The 18,465-nt window shown below is 62.2% G+C and overlaps 2 protein-coding genes across 3 annotated transcripts; one reads left to right on the top strand and one right to left on the bottom strand.

Annotated features, from left to right (window-relative positions):
- The first annotated feature begins 2 nt into the window (after positions 1–2).
- Positions 3–5,018, top strand: LOC102065941 (intestinal-type alkaline phosphatase). Its single transcript, XM_074547301.1, has 11 exons — positions 3–1,154; positions 1,688–1,804; positions 1,917–2,032; positions 2,252–2,426; positions 2,552–2,724; positions 2,816–2,950; positions 3,038–3,110; positions 3,194–3,326; positions 3,439–3,632; positions 3,771–3,881; positions 3,970–5,018. The coding sequence occupies exons 1-11, from the start codon at positions 1,091–1,093 to the stop codon at positions 4,230–4,232; spliced, it is 1,554 nt and encodes a 517-aa protein (XP_074403402.1). The 5' UTR covers positions 3–1,090; the 3' UTR covers positions 4,233–5,018.
- On the bottom strand, positions 4,390–16,207 carry LOC102065755 (endothelin-converting enzyme-like 1). Of its 2 annotated transcripts, none has more exons than XM_074547298.1 (18): positions 14,446–16,207; positions 12,084–12,968; positions 10,193–10,261; positions 9,932–10,042; positions 9,284–9,376; positions 8,938–9,062; positions 8,327–8,549; positions 8,089–8,187; positions 7,917–7,991; positions 7,380–7,483; positions 7,113–7,171; positions 6,911–6,962; positions 6,735–6,802; positions 6,504–6,628; positions 6,188–6,253; positions 5,884–5,979; positions 5,416–5,492; positions 4,390–5,177 (listed from the first exon to the last, which is right to left on the bottom strand). In XM_074547298.1, exons 2-18 carry the CDS (start codon positions 12,825–12,827, stop codon positions 5,078–5,080), a joined length of 2,286 nt encoding a protein of 761 aa, XP_074403399.1. In that variant the 5' UTR covers positions 12,828–12,968; positions 14,446–16,207; the 3' UTR covers positions 4,390–5,077. The 2 variants fall into 2 exon arrangements, with proteins under 2 accessions (XP_074403399.1, XP_074403398.1); XM_074547297.1 differs by having other exon boundaries at positions 14,356–16,207.
- Between the last annotated feature and the right edge of the window lie 2,258 nt (positions 16,208–18,465).

An 18,465-nucleotide genomic window follows, 5' to 3' on the forward strand; every position in this document is an offset into this window, starting at 1 on the left:
CAGGTATCTGCACACTCACTCACACACACAAGCACACAGGTAACTCACCCCTCTGGACACACCTGTGGATGCTCACATGCCTGCACAGGCAACATCAATTTTACCCCTGGAGACAGAGACGTACAGTGGGGAAAACGTGGTGGTGCTGGCCCAGGGCCCCATGGCCCACCTGTTTCACGGGGTACAGGAGCAGCACTACATCGCCCACGCCATGGCCTACGCCGCCTGCCTCGAGCCCTATGCCACAGAGCCCGGGTGCATGGCAAACCGCAGGGCCTCCCATGGCCCACGGTGCTCCCCACAGCCCCTGCTGGCCCTCCTGGGCCTCTGCATGGCAGCCCTCACAGGGAGGCACTGAGAGGCTCTGGCTGAGTCCCACTGTGGGCAGGACCAAGGGATGCAATAAACACAGGTTGCTTGTCTCCATCTGCCCTGCAAAAGTTCTCAGTGGCCGTCACCTCCTGAGGTGCTGCCCTGTGCCTGCCCCCAGCTGGCTGTGCCTCCTGGCTCTACCCTGGGACCAGCACTGCAGGCACTGGGGTGCAGGAGGTGATGAAATGAGGGTGAGGAGAGGCAATGTCCTGCCCAGCTTTGCCTGGTTGGAGCACTGTACACAAGGGTTGGTACATTCCTATCAAGGGCTGAGCAAGGAGCAGAGTTGTAGTTCCACATCCAAGGATTTATTGCCCATGGATGCCTGGGAAGAGAGCAGGGTGCTCAGTGCACGAGTGACCCCAGGTGCTCCCCATCCCCACCGTTATCCCAGCTGAGAGTTGCCCATGGCAGCCTCGGACAGGGCATTGCCCTGCGTGGCATCACAGCCAGGGTGCCCAGGGCAGGATTTAATGCTATCACTGCACTTCCTCTTGTCCCTGCATCCGTCTGTGCCCCAAGCCCTTGTGTGCCCAGCAGGCACAGGGCCTTGTGCCAAGGAGGTGACCCGAGCCCAAGCCGTGGCCTTTGCACTCGACAGAGATGTGGTGACACACCCCTCCACACACCCTGCTAGGGCTGATCCCTGTCCAAAGTCCCTCCCACAGCTGCTGGATTTACAGACACTGCCAGCAGCGTTGGCCTGTCAGATCTCAGCATGCAGCTCCTGGCATCCCTCAGCCTCTGCCTCTGCGCAGGGCTCGGCGCCGCTGTCATTCCAGGTGGGCACAAGGACGGGGCTGGGGCCCGGCTGGCTGCGGTGGGTGCCCAGGGAAGCAGGGTGTCAGCCTGGCTGGCCACAAGGAGGGCCTGGGGAGGGGAGCTGGGGCTGCCCAGCTGGACAAGAATCAATGGGGCTTCGTCACCCCTGCCCTTCTTGGGCACCACTTTTCCCCCAGATTTTCACTTGCTTCTGTGCTGGGGGCTGCTCTGGGAGAAGCGCCTGTATCCTCTATCACCACTCCCTACCATGGGTTTGACTCTGTCCCCCTCACCAGATAACTCCCCATCATGTCTGGTTTTGCTGTTCCCCCTTGTTCCCTGCCCCAGGGCCCTGGGGCCAGGCAGTCAGTGCAAGCCTGCACGGTCTCTCCCCACCCCAAACAGCCCCAAACCACCTGGTGCTTGTGAGAGAAGGCCCCACCATGGGAGTGCTCAGGGAACAAGTATCCCTGGGCTCTGGGTACCCCTCAGGGGTGCCCCAGGGATGCAGGTGCTCTTGTGCTGGCACTGATGGGTGTTTGCACTGTCCCAGCGGAGGAGGAGAATCCATCCTTCTGGTACAGGCAGGCAGCTGCAGCCATCGAAGCCTCCTTACAACTCCAGCCGAGGATACACAAAGCCAAAAACCTCATCATTTTTCTTGGGGATGGTGAGTCCATCTGGCACCCCAGCAAGCAGGCTGACATGGCCAGTACTCTGCTGAGTGGGATGTGTGCAGGGCACCTGGTCCAGAGGGTGACCAGGACCCTCTCTCTGCCCAGGTTTTGGGATCCCCACCATCACAGCCACCCGCATCCTCAAGGCACAGCAACAGGGGAAGCTCGGCCCTGAGACCCCTCTTGCTCTGGATGCTTTCCCATATGTGGCTCTTTCTAAGGTAAATTCTAGCATGCTGGAAATGGGGCCATGGTGATCCTGGGCATGGGGCCAGGTTTTCCCAGGCATGGGGCTGCTGGCAGCCCAGAGCTGCACGCATGTTGTGTATGGGGTACCTCCCCATGCCACGTGTTTATGGGTGAGTCAATGAGTGTGGCACAGGGTGCTGGGGGGACACCCCACTTTGGACCCCTGCCCTGAGTCCCTCTATCTTTGGCAGACCTACAATGTGGACAGGCAGGTCCCTGACAGTGCAGGGACAGCCACAGCCTATCTCTGTGGGGTGAAGGGCAACTACCAGACCATCGGGGTGAGTGCGGCTGCCCGCCACTCACAGTGCAGCACCACGTTCGGCAACGAGGTGATCTCAGTGATGGAGCGAGCCCGCAGAGCTGGTAACGGGGGATGCAGGCCTGGGGCGAGCCCTGGGGAAACAAGGGTGCCACACCGGGGGCTTTCCTCGGTGGTGGGGACTCTGTGTAGGGGTCCTTGGTGGGGCCTGATGAGTGCGGTTTGGCAGGGAAGGCAGTGGGCATTGTGACCACGACGCGGGTGCAGCACGCATCACCCTCGGGAACCTACGCACACGTGGTGAACCGGGACTGGTACGCGGACGCCAGCATGCCCCAGGAGGCGCGGCAGCAGGGCTGCAAGGACATCGCCTGGCAGCTGGTCCACAACGTCGACATCAACGTGAGCACCGCACGCGGGAGGAGGAGAGCAGGCACAGACCCCTCTCAGGGCACCCCCACTAACAACACTTTGTCCACCTCATCCCCTCCAGGTGATCCTGGGTGGTGGTCGGAAATACATGACCCCCGCGGGGACACCGGACCCTGAGTACCCCGCTGACAGCAGCCAGAATGGGATACGCGAGGATGGCAACAACCTCATCGACATGTGGCTGCAGGCACGGCCGGTGCGTGACACGTCAGGGACGCCCCTCTGCCCACTGGCCCTGGCACAGGGACAGGCACCCACTAACCCCCGGGGGATCTGCCCACAGGGTGCCCGCTATGTCTGGAACAGGACAGAGATGCTGGCAGCTGCTGCTGACCCCAACGTGCATTATTTGATGGGTAACAAATGACCCCTGTGCCAGGACCCAAGAGGCGCTGGGACACTCAGGCACTGATGCTGTCCCCAACACATTCCCTCACAGGTCTCTTTGAACCCGTGGACACAAAGTACAACCTGGTGCGTAACACCACCCTGGACCCGTCTCTCACCGAGATGACAGAGGCAGCCATCTCCGTCCTGAGCAGGAACCCCAATGGCTTCTACCTCTTTGTGGAAGATAAGTTGGGGCTCATGTCCCCGGGACCAGTGAGAGGGGGCTGCAGGGTGGGGGTATATGAGTTGTGCGTGCTGCTGTTGGTCCCCAGCCCATCGTGGGTGCCCATCTGCAGGTGGCAGAATCGACCACGGCCACCATGATGGTGCAGCCCATAAGGCACTGACAGAAGCAGTGGAGTTTGACTGGGCCATCGAGCGGGCAGGCACCATGACAGACGAGGATGACACCCTCACCGTCGTCACCGCTGACCACTCGCACGTCTTCGCCTTCGGGGGCTACACCCTACGTGGCTCCTCCATCTTCGGTGGGGCTTTGTCCTGTCCTGGGTATTGCCAGCCCTGTGCCACCCTGACTGTGGCCAGAGGGGTGATATGTGTGGTCCTTGGCTGATCCTCCTCCTTCTTCTCCTCCTCATCTTCCTCCTCCATTGCCCCTTCCCCAGCTCTGGGGCAAAAGAAAACTACTGACGGGAAGAACTACACATCGATCCTCTACGGGAATGGGCCAGGATATCCCGACGGTATACGGCCTAACGTGGACCCAGAAACAGCCAGTGAGGACACAGAGGCCATGGCTTGGGTGGTGGGGTGGGGCTGGGGGCCATCATTGCCCTTCCTCACCTTGTTCTCTCCCCTCCACAGTGCAGTATGAATACCTGCCACAGGCGGCTGTGCCACTGGATTCAGAGACCCATGGTGGTGAGGACGTGGCCATCCTGGCCAAGGGCCCCATGGCCCACCTCTTCCACGGGGTGCAGGAGCAGACCTATGTAGCCCATGCCATGGCCTACGCCGCCTGCATCGAGCCCTACACTGACTGCCGCCAGCGGAACTCCGGCCCCGGCATCCGCGGCAGCCCCCTGGCCCTGCTCCTGCCTGCCCTCCTTCTGCCCCTCTTCCGCTGATGCCCTAGGGCACCCCATGGACACACTCACGTTCCCCTCCCTCCCCACTGTGTAGCATCTGCAGGCAGCTTTCTGAAGCATCGCTGCTCTGGATGCAGCAGCCATGGGGACACTGAATCCCGGGCAGTGGGGGTTAAATAAACACACAGTGTGACTCTGGTGGGACAGGCGTGTTCATGGAGTGGGGGTGCCTGTGCCATGTGGGCAGGGCTGGGGGTGCTGCCACTGCTCCCATCCCCTGGCCATGGCCCCTGGCAGCCACCCAGCATATCCAGCGCTTTATTGACCAGGAGCAGCAGCGGAAAATACAGCAGTGTCCGTGTGCCTGCGCTCCCAGGCAGGCCAGCATCGCCCGGCCTGGCTGCGCCGCTGTGCCCCCCCAGGCAGGGCTGGTGCATGGACAGGGGCTGGCATGGGGAGGGCACCGTGCAGGGGAGGCTTATGGCATGGGGCAGCCCCTTGAAGACTGTGAAGTCCTCCACCTGCCTTGACTGATGCTAGGATGGATGTGGTAGGGCTGGGTGAAGGGTTTGGGCTGGGTGGACACAAAAGGGGGTACAGGTGTGCCTGTGTGCCCTTGTTCCTCCATGGGAAATGAGGATCCCTCACTGCACAGGGCAGTGGATGGGAGGGGCATGGGCAGGAGGAAGCTGCCCAGCCCAAGTGTCTCTGCTGCCCACAGCCCTATGGCAGCTGCCTGCCTTTGGGATGACCCCTGTGACACCCGAGGGTGCCCCCTTTACCTGGAGAATCAGAAGGGAGATGGGATTTGGGTAGTGGGCACAATGTGTCTCTTGGGCAGGGGAGGGGAAGGTGGGTCCCAGCCTGCTGAATGGGGATCAGCCTCACCACACCGAGCACTTGTGCACTGGGTTCATGGGTGAGTTCTTGGGGCAGTGGAAGACCCGTCCAAACTCCTCAAACTGTGAGACACTGCCCAGGACCCTGCCGGGAGAGGAGAGGATCTCAGAGCTGGGCACCCCCGGCACTGCTGCCTCACACCCCACTCACAGCACGTGCTCCCCCCAGCAGAACCCCACCCCTGCCCCAGGGATATCACCCAAAATCTGCTGGCACCCGCACTCCAAAGGGTGCTCGTCCCACTTTGCGCAGCACTGACATCTGTGGGGAAGGCTGGCACCCACCATGCCCCCAGCCCCTCCATTTTGGGAGCACCAAGTACCTGTAGTGCTCCGGGGCGTGCTTGTCTGTCAGCACCTGCAGGTAGATGGACTGGGATCTCCGCTTGATGCACCAGTTCTGCAGGGGACAAAAGTTCCATGGACAAACCACATGGGGCACCCTGGGTCCTGGCAACCACCAGGACACCGTGGCCCTTCTGGCTGCTAGGGACTGAGGGCAGTGATGCCCTGATTGAATTTGTTAGTGTAGGGTTTCCCAGGAGCCTGTGTACACGGTGGGTTGGGAGAGCATGGAGTCATGTCTGTTATTGTAGGGTTTCTCGGGGTGCTCCTTCAGGACTGAGCTCTGTACCCCGAGCCCAGGACCTGATGATGCAGCCGAGCCCAGCTCCTGGCCATTGGCCATGTATTCCACAAGGCTCTTTCCCCATCCCTTTGGGCTACTGGCCCCACACAAGGTGACCCTCCTGCCCCAATAGCTGTTACATGTGAGGAAGACAGGGGCTCACCTGGGCAAAGGCGATGAAGAAGAGCTGGTCGTGTGTGTATTTCATGTGGTGCAGAGGGTGCTCGGGGCCATGCTCCCTCACCCACTTCTGGTAGGCCTGGAGAACAAGGGATGCCTGGATAGCATGGCCTGGATGCTCCCCCAAACCCACCCTGGACCCACCCCAAGCCCCCAGCAAGCAGCAATCAGGATCCTGACCACTCCTTGCTGCAGGTTGTAAGGAGGATTTGGGGCATCTCCCCCTCAACAGGGGTGTCAGAAGCAGCTGCCCATGGCTGGGACACCCAGGGTGGGGGGACACTCACGTAGTAGGCAAGTTTGAGCCCCCCCATGTCAGCGATGTTCTCCCCCAGTGTGTGTTTGCCATTCACCTGCCAAAGGAGAAGTGACAGCATCAACAGAGGTGTCCCCATCCCCATGCTGGCACCGAGGGGATGAAAACTCCCCAGATGCCCTGAGGAATTTCCAGGCTTAGGTGCGATGAATTGCTGGTCTCAGGGCTGGGCAGGGCAGAGTCAGCTCTCCTGCAGGCACCCAGCCCTAAGCGATGGGGCAGCAGAGACCCCACCGTGGGGCAGCTGTGCCCTGCTGGCCATCGCCTGGCAGGAGAGGGGGTCTCACCCTCTGGTTGTAGACAGTAAAGTTGTCGTAGAGGTTGACGATGCACTGCGCCTTCTTCAGGAACTTGCTGTACGACCGCTCCGTCCACCAGTGAACCAGGTTCCCGTGCCGGTCGTACTGTCCCCCTGCCGAGGCAACCGCCACCTCCAGGAGTCCCAGGGGACCCAGGCGTCCTGCCTGGCTGCCCCAGCCCATCCTCACATCTGGGCAGGACACAGGAGGGACACTCACCCCAGTCATCGTAGCCATGGGTCAGCTCGTGCCCAATGATGGTGCCAATCCCACCATAGTTCAGTGACCTGTTGGATGGAGAACAGAGGTGAGAGGGTGGAGAGCACGGTGCTGGCAGGGATGGGGGTGACCCCATGACATGGCAAACCCCAGCCATCCCCCAGCCCCACACTCACTGCGGGAACTCGGGGTCGTAGAGCGTGGGCTGCAGGATGCCAGCAGGGAACACTGGGGACACAGGAGAACATTGCAGTTGGTGTCACCCTGCCCTGTACCCACCCACAGCACCACCCAGCACCACGGGACCCTGGGCCTTGTCCCCATCCCAAATCTTCCCCGCTCCCCCCTGGGGGCAGATCAAGGGCAGACAGTGCTCACCCATCTGGTTCTTGTTGGGCAAGTAGTAGGCGTTCAGTGCCTGGGGCGGCAGCAGCCATCTGCAAGGAGAGACAGCAGTGCTGGGCACAACACCGAGGCACATGGAAGTGCCATCCCTCTGCACTGCTGGGGAACAGGGGGACACTCCTGGCATCCCTGTGCCCTTCTGCCTACAGCCTGTGGGCTGCATCCGGGCATGGGGACAGGGGACACTGCTGGCACCATGCTGGGCCCCTCCACGTCCCCCCAGGACAAGGGGATACCCACGCAGACTTATCCACCTCCTGCCGGATCTTCTTCACTGAGAGCCTGATGCCAAAGGCGATGCTGTTGAGGATGTTCTTGAAGTATGTCTTCTCATTCACCTCAAACTGGGGGGACACAGCCACATCAGGGGACATGCCAGCCCCAAGAGTGTGGAGGGCAGGCCTGTGGTGTCCTCCTACCCCTGTGAGCCTTGGTGACCGTGTGGATATGTCACAAGTGTGTTCTCATGTCCCATGCTGGGTGCCCACAGGGGCAGTTGCTTCTCTGCCAGCTCTGGGAGGTCCCTGGGCCACGCTGGCACCCCCAGTCCTTGCCAAGGATGGGGCTGAGCTCTGGGAGCTGCAATGTGGGGAAGGAAACACCATCCCAGACCCCAGGGACTGTATGGCACTGCCTGTGTGGGGCACCCTCCCAGCAGTGAGCACCAGGAGGGGGCTTGTTTTGAGGTGGCATCTCCACAGAGCCTGATGCAGATGTGGGGACCATCTTCCCCCACCATGTGCCCATGTCCTCACATGCTCCCAGGCTATCCCTTGCCTCATATTCCTTGTCAATGGCCTCTGGCTTCAGGAGGAAATCAGGGTACCCAATCATCACCATCATGTACCGGAGCTGTGGGCAAAATCAGTGGTGTATTCAGGCCCCTATCCCATGTGCCTCTGTGCTGGTGATGGGGCCAAAGACACGAATACATGCTAGGAGCCACTACCTTCGCCCTGGCTGCTCTCCGTGTCTCCTCGTCCATCCAGTCCAGCTCATCCAAGCGCTGGTCGAGGATGTATTTGATGTCCTCCACCAGCTGCTGCACCTATGGTGGGTCACCATGGTGCTGGCACGGCATCCCCACCATCCACCACCAGCCAGACAGCCCTTGCTGGGGGCAGTGGGCACTCTGGCAAGGTGATGGGAGATCGGGGTGGCTTCTGCCGATAGGCAGCATCACCTACCTTGGCTTTGCTGGCAGAGGAGAAGTGCTCCTCAACGAAGAGAGCTCCCAGGGCCATTCCAAAGTGCTTATTGGCCTGGCTCAGGCAGATCTTACCCGGCTCCAGCTGCTTCTCATTGCCCTCCATCTCCTTGGAGAGCTCGTGGATGGCATCGCGGAAGGGGGTGGAGAGGTGCTCGCTCAGCACCACCACGATGCGCCACAGCATGTAGTTGTGAAGGATCCTGGGACAGGGACAGGGGCGGCCCTCAGCACATCCCCGGGCACAGGGACAGTGGGACCATGTGCCAGGATGGGGACACCCCTGCTTGGGGACACAGGGGCCATGGCTGGTGGCGCACAGGGACAGGCCGGCACCACGTCCCTCCCTGAGGTGCCATGAGTCTGGTGACCTCTGGTGTGGGTGGCTCAGCAGGTGTCCAGGCACGACCAGGATGCTGTGGGGCTCACAACAGAGCCTTTCCCACAAGCTTTCCCAGATTTCCTGTGCCCAGCCCGGCCTTCCTGCACCAGGAGAAGAGTGATGGTGGGAGGGTCCAGGCACAGCTGTCCTGTGCCCCCTGCCAGGCTGGGAAAGGTGCCAGGGGCACAGGGGGTGCCAGCCCCCCTCACCTGCTGGGTGTCACACGGATGAGGTTGGACACCTTGTGCATGTAGTCGTTGGCCAGCAGCACCACCTCCTCCTCCTCCGAGAAGCTGTCATGGAAGATGCGATCCAGCAAGCGCTTCCACTTGAGCTGCCAGGGCAGGCACTGTCAGGGGGGCATGGGGACCCCCACTCCATGCCACCCTGGAGGGGACCCCTTCCAGCCTTTCCAGCCTCCCACTAGAGGAGTGCATTATCCTCAGGTGGATTTAACTGGGACAGGTGGTGGGCACTGAGGGTATGGAGCAGGGGGACAGGGACAAGTGTGGGGCACAGGCAGGTGGGGGACAGGCTGGCACCAGGGGCACTCACTGTGGGAGTGATGCGCTGCAGCTCAGCCAGGGTCACTTTGTGGTACATGCTGCCAACATCCCTGCGCACGTCGTCATACTCGGACACCGTGATCTGCACAGGGTGGGCATGGCTGTCACCACCCCACTGCCCGCCTTGGGGTGACACAGGGATAGTGCTCTGGGCATAGCTAATGTAGGTACTGACCCACATCCTTCCCACTCCCTGCCCCAGGAACCCTCTGCTGCCAGAGGGACCCTGAGGACTAGTCAGAAGGTGCCAAGGAACTGGGTTATCTGAGGAACAGGCACACACATTCCTCCATAGTCCAGACTAAGGTCCCTAAGACCTGTATGTGGAGTCTACAAGGGCCCAGAGTGGCCTCACAAGGAGTAGATGCTGGGCTGGAGTTGTTGCCCGAAGGGCTGGGACTGAGGGTTCTCAGGATGTGGGACTGGGTGCCTGAAGCTCTGCCATAAGGTCCTCAAGAGGATGAGATCCCCAAGTTCTAGGTCTGAAGGTAGCCAAGAGCTGGGAGAGGAAGTCCCCATGGAGGTATTGGAATGAGATTGCTCAGAGGCACATATGGATGTCCCCCAAAATCTGTGACTGGGATGTCCAAGGGCTGGACAAGGGCACCCCAAGGTTCATGGCATGTGTCCCTCTCACATTGGCGAGGTGCTGCTCCAGCTGCAGGATCTCCTGGGCTTTCTGCTCCACGTTCTCAGCCCCCAGGAGGGTGAGCAGTCGCTCCATGAACACTCGGTATGCGGCCAGAATCTGTTCAGAGGGAAGGGATGCTCAGGATGCCACTGTCCTGTGGCACCCCAGTCCCCAGCGCTGCTGGCACTGGGTGCCCTCTGTCTGCCAGCCATGCTGGCTGCTGCTCCCTCTCCTGCTGTTTCCAGGGCACCATTGTGCCCCCCTCACCTTCTCGCTCTCCTCATCCTGCCCCAGGTAGAGGGTCCGTTCGGGCAGGGTCAGCCCGTCCTGGTCGATCTGGGGCGAGAGATGGGCACTGGGTGAGCAGAGGGAGGGCCCTGTGCAGGGCCAGGCTCCCCTCACCTTCCCCATATCACAGAATGGCCCTGGTGTTCCTGGAGCCAAGGATGGCAGTGTGCTGGAGCAGCCTCAGGAATGGGCACGTCCCTGCCTCAGTTTCCCTCCTGCTGGAGGCTGCTGGAGCTGCAGCAGGCAGCGTGCAACAGGCTGGGAGTGTTGGGCACAGAGCAGGCCCCTGCTCCATGGCCTGAATGGCACATGGGCTGCCCCACAGCCTGCCCTATGCTGCCAGCACTCTCTGCCCCATCCCTGCTCCCTGGTGTCCTCCACCTGCCCCATGGCCAGCCCCACTGCTGTGCTGCAGCCTGCATGGCGAGCTGCATGGACACCCTCGCTCTTCACACACAGCCCTGCTGGGCTGCAAGTACAGGCACAGCCTCCAAGCCAAACACACACCTGAGCACACTTGCAGGTATCTGCACACTCACTCACACACACAAGCACACAGGTAACTCACCCCTCTGGACACACCTGTGGATGCTCACATGCCTGCACAAGCAACATCCATTTTTCCATTTTACCCCTGCTCCATGCACGCACGCACACACGCACACACACACACACACACACGTGCACTCTCTCCTTCTCTCTCTCTGGCTCAGCTCCCCACAACTCACTGCACCAGCCCCGCTCCCCTCACACAGCCACAGCACTGCCCGCGCACCCACGGGCACCTCCAGCCTTCCTCCCCCATCTCCCTCATCCCCCCTGCCCCCTTTTCTTTCCTGGATGGGTGCTGAAACCTGCAGCCCCCACACACCCCCCAGCCCCCATACACCCTGTCCACTCACACCCACCGCAATCACACCCCCCGACACCCCAAGCCCTGACCCTTAGCCCTGGCTGTCACACATCTCGCCCCCCGTGTCCCACCCCCGCACTCCCGGTCCCGCTCAGCCTCCCATCCTTTCCCTGTGACCGACGCTCCCTCTAGTGTTGCACACGCGCGGCCGGAGACGGCAGCGAGCCGCCCTGCCCCGCACACCCACTGACACATCCCACAGCCCCACCACCTCACAGGGAACGGGGCGGCTCGGCTCCACCGCTGTGTCCCCCCCCTGCCCTCGCCATCACCACCACCTCGTCCCCACCACGCCCCCCCGTGCCCACCCTTCCCTGCTATGCCCACCTCCGTGCCCATCACCGAGCCCGCCACGGCATCCCCGCTGTGCCACTGCTGTGCTCCCTCCATGCCCACCACTGCACCCCCACACCCATCAGGAGACCTGGCCAGCCAGATAAAGCCCACCTGTACTCTGGTGGCACCTCAGGGTGAGTGACATGGTCTGGCAGGGGTGAGAAAGACTGAGAAAGCCATGGTAAAATGCCCTGGCACAGTGCTGGGGGGTTGGTGGGCATCCCCCTTCCTCTGTCTGGGGCTTGTCCCTGTGCACAAGTGGCAGCCACAGTGCCAAGGTGAGGGCTTGGCTGCCAGCACTCTGCAGACCCTGGTGCCCTCTGGGCTGTCCTCAGCACCCAGGCAGGTGGCACTGCCTCACTCCATGCATCCCTCTGCCCGTGCCCCCAGCCCTGTCCTGGAAGTGCCACCCTCAGCCCAGGGTGGCCTGACACAGGGGTCCCATGCTGGAAAGACAGGAGGGTTCCCAGGGACAGGAGGGGTCCCCACCCCAGCCACCTGCTACAGCCACCCCGAGACCCTGTGCAGGTGCCTCTGCAGCAAGGACAGTGACACCCCAGGTGTCAGCGGCACTGCTGGGTGCCCGGGGCAGGGGCAGCCGCAGGGGCACGGTGCCCTCACCCGGATGACGTAGCGGGAGGTGTTCCTCTCGTCCAGGCTGACGGTGAGGGAGAAGAGCACGGCAGCACTGTAGACACCCTGTGTCTTGTAGAGCAGCTCGTTGATGTCCCTGCGCTCCGGAGGGGCGTCCCAGCCACCGCACTCCCCGATGACCTCCAGCATGGGCCGGGGCCCGAGCCGATCGATCTCGGCCCGGTCCAGGCACGAGCGGAAGAACTCCTTGACCTTCCTCTCTGCCGAGGCGCGGGCCCGGCGCCGCACGGGCCGGCTCAGCAGCGCCCGCAGCTTGGCCTCGTTCTGCTCGGCAATGGCCCCGATGGTGCCGTACACCAGCTTGTCCTCGGGGATGCCGTGCCGCCGGAGCCAGCCGCCACAGGCGAACGAGTAGAAGTCCTGGCAGGGGTCGATGGTAGCATCCATGTTGGCACTTAGGAAGCGGGATGCCCGCAGGAAGGCCTTCTTCTCCTGGCACCCCTCCAGGCAGTAGCTGTCCCCTTCGGTCGCCAGGTACTTGAGGACCAACATGCACGTCAAGATGACGCAGAGCCCCGCAGCGAAGACCAGCCCTGAGAGCAGGCAGACCTCCCGGCGGCTCCAGCGGGGCAGCCCCCCACGGCGCTTCTTGGCCCCTGCGCCCAGCTGGAGCGCGAAGCCGTTGGGCAGCGTCCCGCTCTGGTACTTGCTCACGTACTTCACCTCCTGAAACTCATCGTAGTGCGCTGTCAGCGAGTAGGTCTTCTCCATGGCCGGGGATGCAGCTCCCTGCCAGCAGCGCTGGTGCAGGGGCTCAGGGCAGGCGGAGGGCAGGCTCAGGCAGCCCACAGTTCATGCCGGAGCTGTGCCTGCCACGGGGAACTGGTGATGTCCAGGTGAGTAAGGAAGCTCCTGGAAAAGGCAGAGGAGATAGATGGGGGGGGATTGGGAGGAGCAAGGGTGGGGGGGTTACTTCTTGTCGTCATTGCTGCCTGTATATCCATCCCCATGTGTGCCCTGCTGCTGGCACTGAGATTGTCCATAGCGCCAGGAGCTTGGTGGCATCTCTACCCATGGCTGTCCCCTCTGCCAGTTCCTTTGGTGACAGGGCAGGTCATCTGCATGCAGGACACCTGCATGATGGCACATTTCGGTCTCTGGCGCAGCTAATCTCAGACGCTCCACACCCACACAGTGCTCCAGCCAGAGCCTCCATGCCGGGTGGATGTCCAAGGTGTTCCATGAACCCAAACTCAGCACCATGAGAACCCTTCGCAACAAGGGGGAGCAGAAGGCTGCCAGTCTCTCTGGGTGGGGTATGATGGGATGAGCAGACTGGGGAAGAGGGGCTTTGGGGAGATTTGTGAGGGGAGCCGTGGGCTGGGCCAGGTTGAGTGGCCCCACACTGGGTTGCATGGGTGGTGCTGCGCCATGGCGGGCGGTGTTGCATTGTGCTGTGTGGGGTGGTGCTGCGCCGTGTTGCATTGCATTGTGTCAAACTGTGGAGCAGTGCGTGATGTGTGAACAAAGTTAATTCCAGTCTGGGGGGAGCCCTGCACCCCGTGGACACATCACAGCATTCCCCCCCACAATCACCACCACCATCCACCCAACCCCTCTCCACTGGGTGGTGCACGACAGGCAGGGGTGGCTGTCAGGGTGACACGCTGGGGAGGAGGGGTCTGCCCATGGGGAAAGGAGGGTGGGGACATAAATGGGTGAGGAGGGGGTCTTCAAAGGGACACCCTGCTTCTTGCTTGGTGAAGAATGGTATCCGGATTTGCAGGTGGGGGAGGACAAAAAGCCGCTCGGGAGGTGGCCAGCATCCCCACAGCGGGGCTGCCCCGTGCCCCGTCCTTCTACAACTTGGGCAAAGTTGTGCCCCGGCACAGCAGCCCGGCAGTGCCCGTGCCAGGGAGCTGCTGCCGTCGGAAAGTTAGCGGGGCCGGCAGCCGGCACGGCAAAGCGTGGGGGGCAGGGGGCTGCCCGGGAAGCTCGAGGGATGCTGCTCAGTGCGCTGCCCGAGATGCTCAGGGGATGCTCGGGGGTTCCCGGGGGATGCTGCCCGCGATGCTCGGAGGATGCCGCCTGCCCAGGATGTTCGGGAAGGTGCTGCCGGGATGGCAGGGAAATGCTCGGGGGGTGCTAGGGAGATGCCGGTCGGGATGATGCCTTTCGTGCTCGGGGTCATGCTCGAAGGTTGCTCGAGGGATGCTCGGGAAATGCTCCCCGGGATGATGCCCGGGATATTCGGGGGATTCTTGGGGACTGCTCCCCGGGCTGCTCGCGGGGTGCTCACCGAGGTACTCGAGGGATGCTGGGGAGATGATCTTCGTTCTGCTGCCCGGGAAGTACGCGGGTGCTCGGGGATCGCTCGTGGTTTGCTCACCGAGATACTTGGAGGATGCTCCCGGGATGCCGTGGCGACGCTGCCGGGATGCTCGGGGACGCCGTCCGGGATGCTCGGGGGGCCCTGGGGGTGCTCAGCGGCTCTCTCAGGGGGTATCAGGAGGCTGCCGGGCGCTGGCCAGCCCCGCGCCACCCGTCCGGCTGCGCGCCCCGCGCTCCGCTCCGCGCCCCGCGCCGCGGCTGGCGGAGCGGCGGGGCCGGAGGGAGGCGGCGGGGCGGGGAGGGGGTGGTGTCTCCAGCCCGGCTCTCCCGCAGGCCAGGCTCCATTAACGAGATTATTATGCAAAAGAAGCAGCCCTGTGCCACCCGCCAGCCTTACCTCATCCTCGCCGGCGGGGAGGTAGGGCAGGGGTGTCCCTGGGCCCCTTTACCCCGGGGGGGGCTGGCACAGGGCTGGCAGTGCCAGTCCGCCTGGCACTCCCCGTGCGGGGACCGTGCCGCCACCCCCGGCAGCCGGACACCCCCGAGGGGCACGAGTGGGCACGTCCGACGGCCTGTGCCAGGGGCATCCTGGCACCCCCTCCCTGCCCGGGCACCCCGGGGGCCCAGCCCGGTCCGGCCCCGTTCTGCCACAGCGGGTGCAGGGGGACAGAACTGCGGGTGGGCAGGAGACAGAGCCTGAAAGGCTCCGGGTGAGACGGTGGGCACGGGGGTGGCAGGGGTGGCACGAGGAGAAAGCCGTGCATTGAACACACCGGCAAAGGTCCGGGAATATTAAACTGCATTGCAGATAAATCCCCAACATAAATATCGTGAGCTGCTCTGCCACGGGGGGGCCCAGCAAGGAGATTTATAGCCCAGCGATTCCCACGGTGGCCCCCTGCAGTGCCTGGGTACTCTGGCCCCCCACGGCCACCCTGCCTGTCATGCTCAGGGGTGCCTTGCTACCCTCACCCTCCTGTGCCTGTGCATCCCTGGTTGCTCAGAGGCGGCTCTGGGTCTCCTGGGTGCTGGGGAGGGACAGCACGTACTGGGTGCTGTGCTGTGGCATGGGGCCCTGCTTGTCATGGCACAGGTGGCTCAGTGATGTGGGACCTGCTCTCTCGTCCTGTGGGAGCTGTGGTCTGGCCCCAGGCACAGCTCTCGGTGCCCGGGGCTGCTGAGGCTGCTCTTTCTGTGCTGGGCTGCTGGGCATGGCCCGGGCATGGCGCCTTCTGCAGCAGCCAGGCCCAGCATCACCTGCACAGGCAGTGGCACACATGTACATCACGTGTACACCCACACACACTGACATGCACCAGCCTTCACACACACTCTGTGCCTTCACACACACTCTCACACTCAAGCACTCACTGCCATCCACGTGTACCCTGGCACACTAAACACAAGCTCAGGTGTTGCAGCTCAGCTTTCATGGGGCACACACCAAAGCAGAGAGAATCATGAATCCCACAAGAGAGACACCTCAGGCTCAGGCACCCTAAGCAGCCAGGTACCACCAACCCCAGTGGGATGCAAGGGCACCCAGTCAGGCTGGGCACAGGGAATCCACCCTGCTGTTCATGAGGGAGATAGGAGCATGGAACTCCCCATGCCTGCACTTACCCAGCCCTGAGATGTGCTTGGTACCTTGGTTGGAGCATGATGGATGCACATGGGGGGCGGGGAGGGCCTGGTGTTATTAACAGCCCTGGGTATTGCTCCAACAGGGCTGTAAAAATTAAAGGCGTGTGGATATAAAATAATGGATAAATCTGAGCTGGCCGCAGAGCGCTGCGGTGTCCCGCAGGTGTTGGCATCTCAAAAAGCCACGGTACAGCCGTTGTGGGGTGGGCACCTGTGGGTAAATATGGGGCATCAGGCAGTGCCTGCACCCTCTTCCAAATGCTGACTTTCCCTAAAAAGGTCCACTGAGTGCCCTGAGAGGATGTGCAGGCAGTGCCAACCTGTGGAACTGGTACTGCAAGGCAAGCAGCTGCTGCTGGAGCTGGAATGGAAGAAAAGAATTTACCCCTTTGCAGACTGGGCTGGGGGACAGGGCACCTGCTTCTGGATGCCCAAGCGCTGCCCAGCCCACACACACCCAACAGCAGGATCCGTGCCATGGGGCCAACACACCCAGAGATCACCAGGTGGGTGTGGGCATCCCGTGGCCCGGCGCTCATCATCACCCAGCCCGCCAGCCCCGCTGCGCCCTGCCCATCCCGCGGGCCACCCCGCCGGCATCCTCATTTTCCCCAAGATTAGCCGCGGCGCGGGAGCCTCCGCGCATCGCCAGCAGGTGACAAATAAGATTTTTCCACTCTCCCGAGCACCCGGCATGGGTCTGTCATTGAAAATGCAAAGCAGCGCGGTGCCAACCTCCGCCATCCGCTCTCACCTCTGTCAGCCCCTCAGCGCTGAGCACCCAGCCAGAGGAACCCCCCCACCATCACCTCCAGAGCCCCGCTGTGCTCCCTCGGCAGCGCTGGGGCGCAGGGATGGTGCCTTCACGCCCAATAAAGCAGGGCAGGTTCCCGGGGGTTTCTTAGAGGGCTGCTAGTTTGGGAGTGTCAGCCTGGGTGGGCAACATGGCATTTTGGTGCACTCACATGCTGGCGGAGGTTTGCACCAGTGAGGGGCTGTCCCTTATAGGAATCACCTGGCCCAAGACTTGCCTGTTTGGGGTGGGCATCACCCCACAAGTCCCACCCCAAGGAGGCCCATGCAGCACCCAAGGCGGGAGTAGGAGAGTGCTCCGCCCCACAGCTGGGTGCATCCACCCATTACCCACAACCCTCACCCGTGGACTCACGTTTCCCAAACCCCTCAGTCGTCGCCATTGTCCCCTTCCTCCCCAAAACCCCTCGGTTCCCCCAGCTCCAAACCTGGCACCCCTTTAGTGCCGTGCCCCCAGCTCAGAGCACGGCAGCCCCCAGCCCCACTCCCCCCGCAGCCGCCGCGTCTCCCCTCCGCTATTGTCAGAGGGTTGCCTCTGCCTCTGTCTGCGAAATTAATTCGGAGGTGGAGAGGGAGAATTATGTAAAGTGTGGTTATTCTGGAGCGGCGGGGGAAGCGCGGCTGATGGCAAAGTGCCTTTTTGTGTGTTTAATATGCATTTTTTTCCAGCGGTGCATTTTCAGGCGGGTAATTTGCTGTCTTTTCAGACCCCGATCAGTATCATTTCTCCGGCAATGACAGCTTTTATTTGCACTGAAATGAATGCTGCAAAATTTCCAAGAAATAGCCGAGGCCCTGTTGGCTGCCCACCCCCGCAGGGCCGGGCCATGGGCACCCACCCCCGGAGCCCCCTGCCCAGGGCCCCACTTGGCAGCAGAGTCCTGGGGTTCTGGGCAGATGCATGTGTCAGTTTGCACACCCCGAGTGCGCAAGGGTGCGTGCCCCCCTGGCTCCCCCTTCCTGGAGCCCTGTGTGCACATCAGGGTGTCACACCTAGGGGTGGGTACATACACCCACACTAACGTGTGTGCACATACAGACAGCCCTTGTGCACGTGTACAGCCCCCAGCACAGCACCCCTCCCATGTGCACACGCACACACACTCTCCTCGTTTATGCATATCCCTGCCTGAACATCTACACACATACACACACACCTCCCTGCTTGTGTGCTGGTGGGCCCCCTCTCCACTTTGTATCCCTCCCCAGACCTTGGCATAGCACCCCTGATGCAGAGCACCAGGAGGGTTTGGGGGTCACCCATTCACTGGGCTCTACCCCAGCACAGCCCAGCACTCGGGGAAATCAAGGCACAGAGGGGGCAGGCACAGATGGGTGCTCTCTGCACAGCAAATCCCCTCTGGGCACAGACAGCAATGGGTGGGAGTCTGGAGGAGATGCAGGGGTGTGAGTGTGGCTGATTGTCTGCACCTCTGGCTGTTGGGAAAGAGGAAAGCTGCTGTTTGTGTAGGTGTGTGCCGCGTGGGCGGTGCGTGCCGGAGCTGGTTTGCCGGAGCCACGGTGCGGGCGCGTGGTGCTGCACGGACACACCGGTTGTGCCTGTGTGTGCCCGTGTCAGCCCCTGCCCGGGCCACGGGGTGTGTGACAGTGCGTCTGCAGC

This window comes from Zonotrichia albicollis, chromosome 9 (genome assembly GCF_047830755.1).
Source record: "Zonotrichia albicollis isolate bZonAlb1 chromosome 9, bZonAlb1.hap1, whole genome shotgun sequence".
Taxonomy (NCBI): Eukaryota; Metazoa; Chordata; class Aves; order Passeriformes; family Passerellidae; genus Zonotrichia; species Zonotrichia albicollis.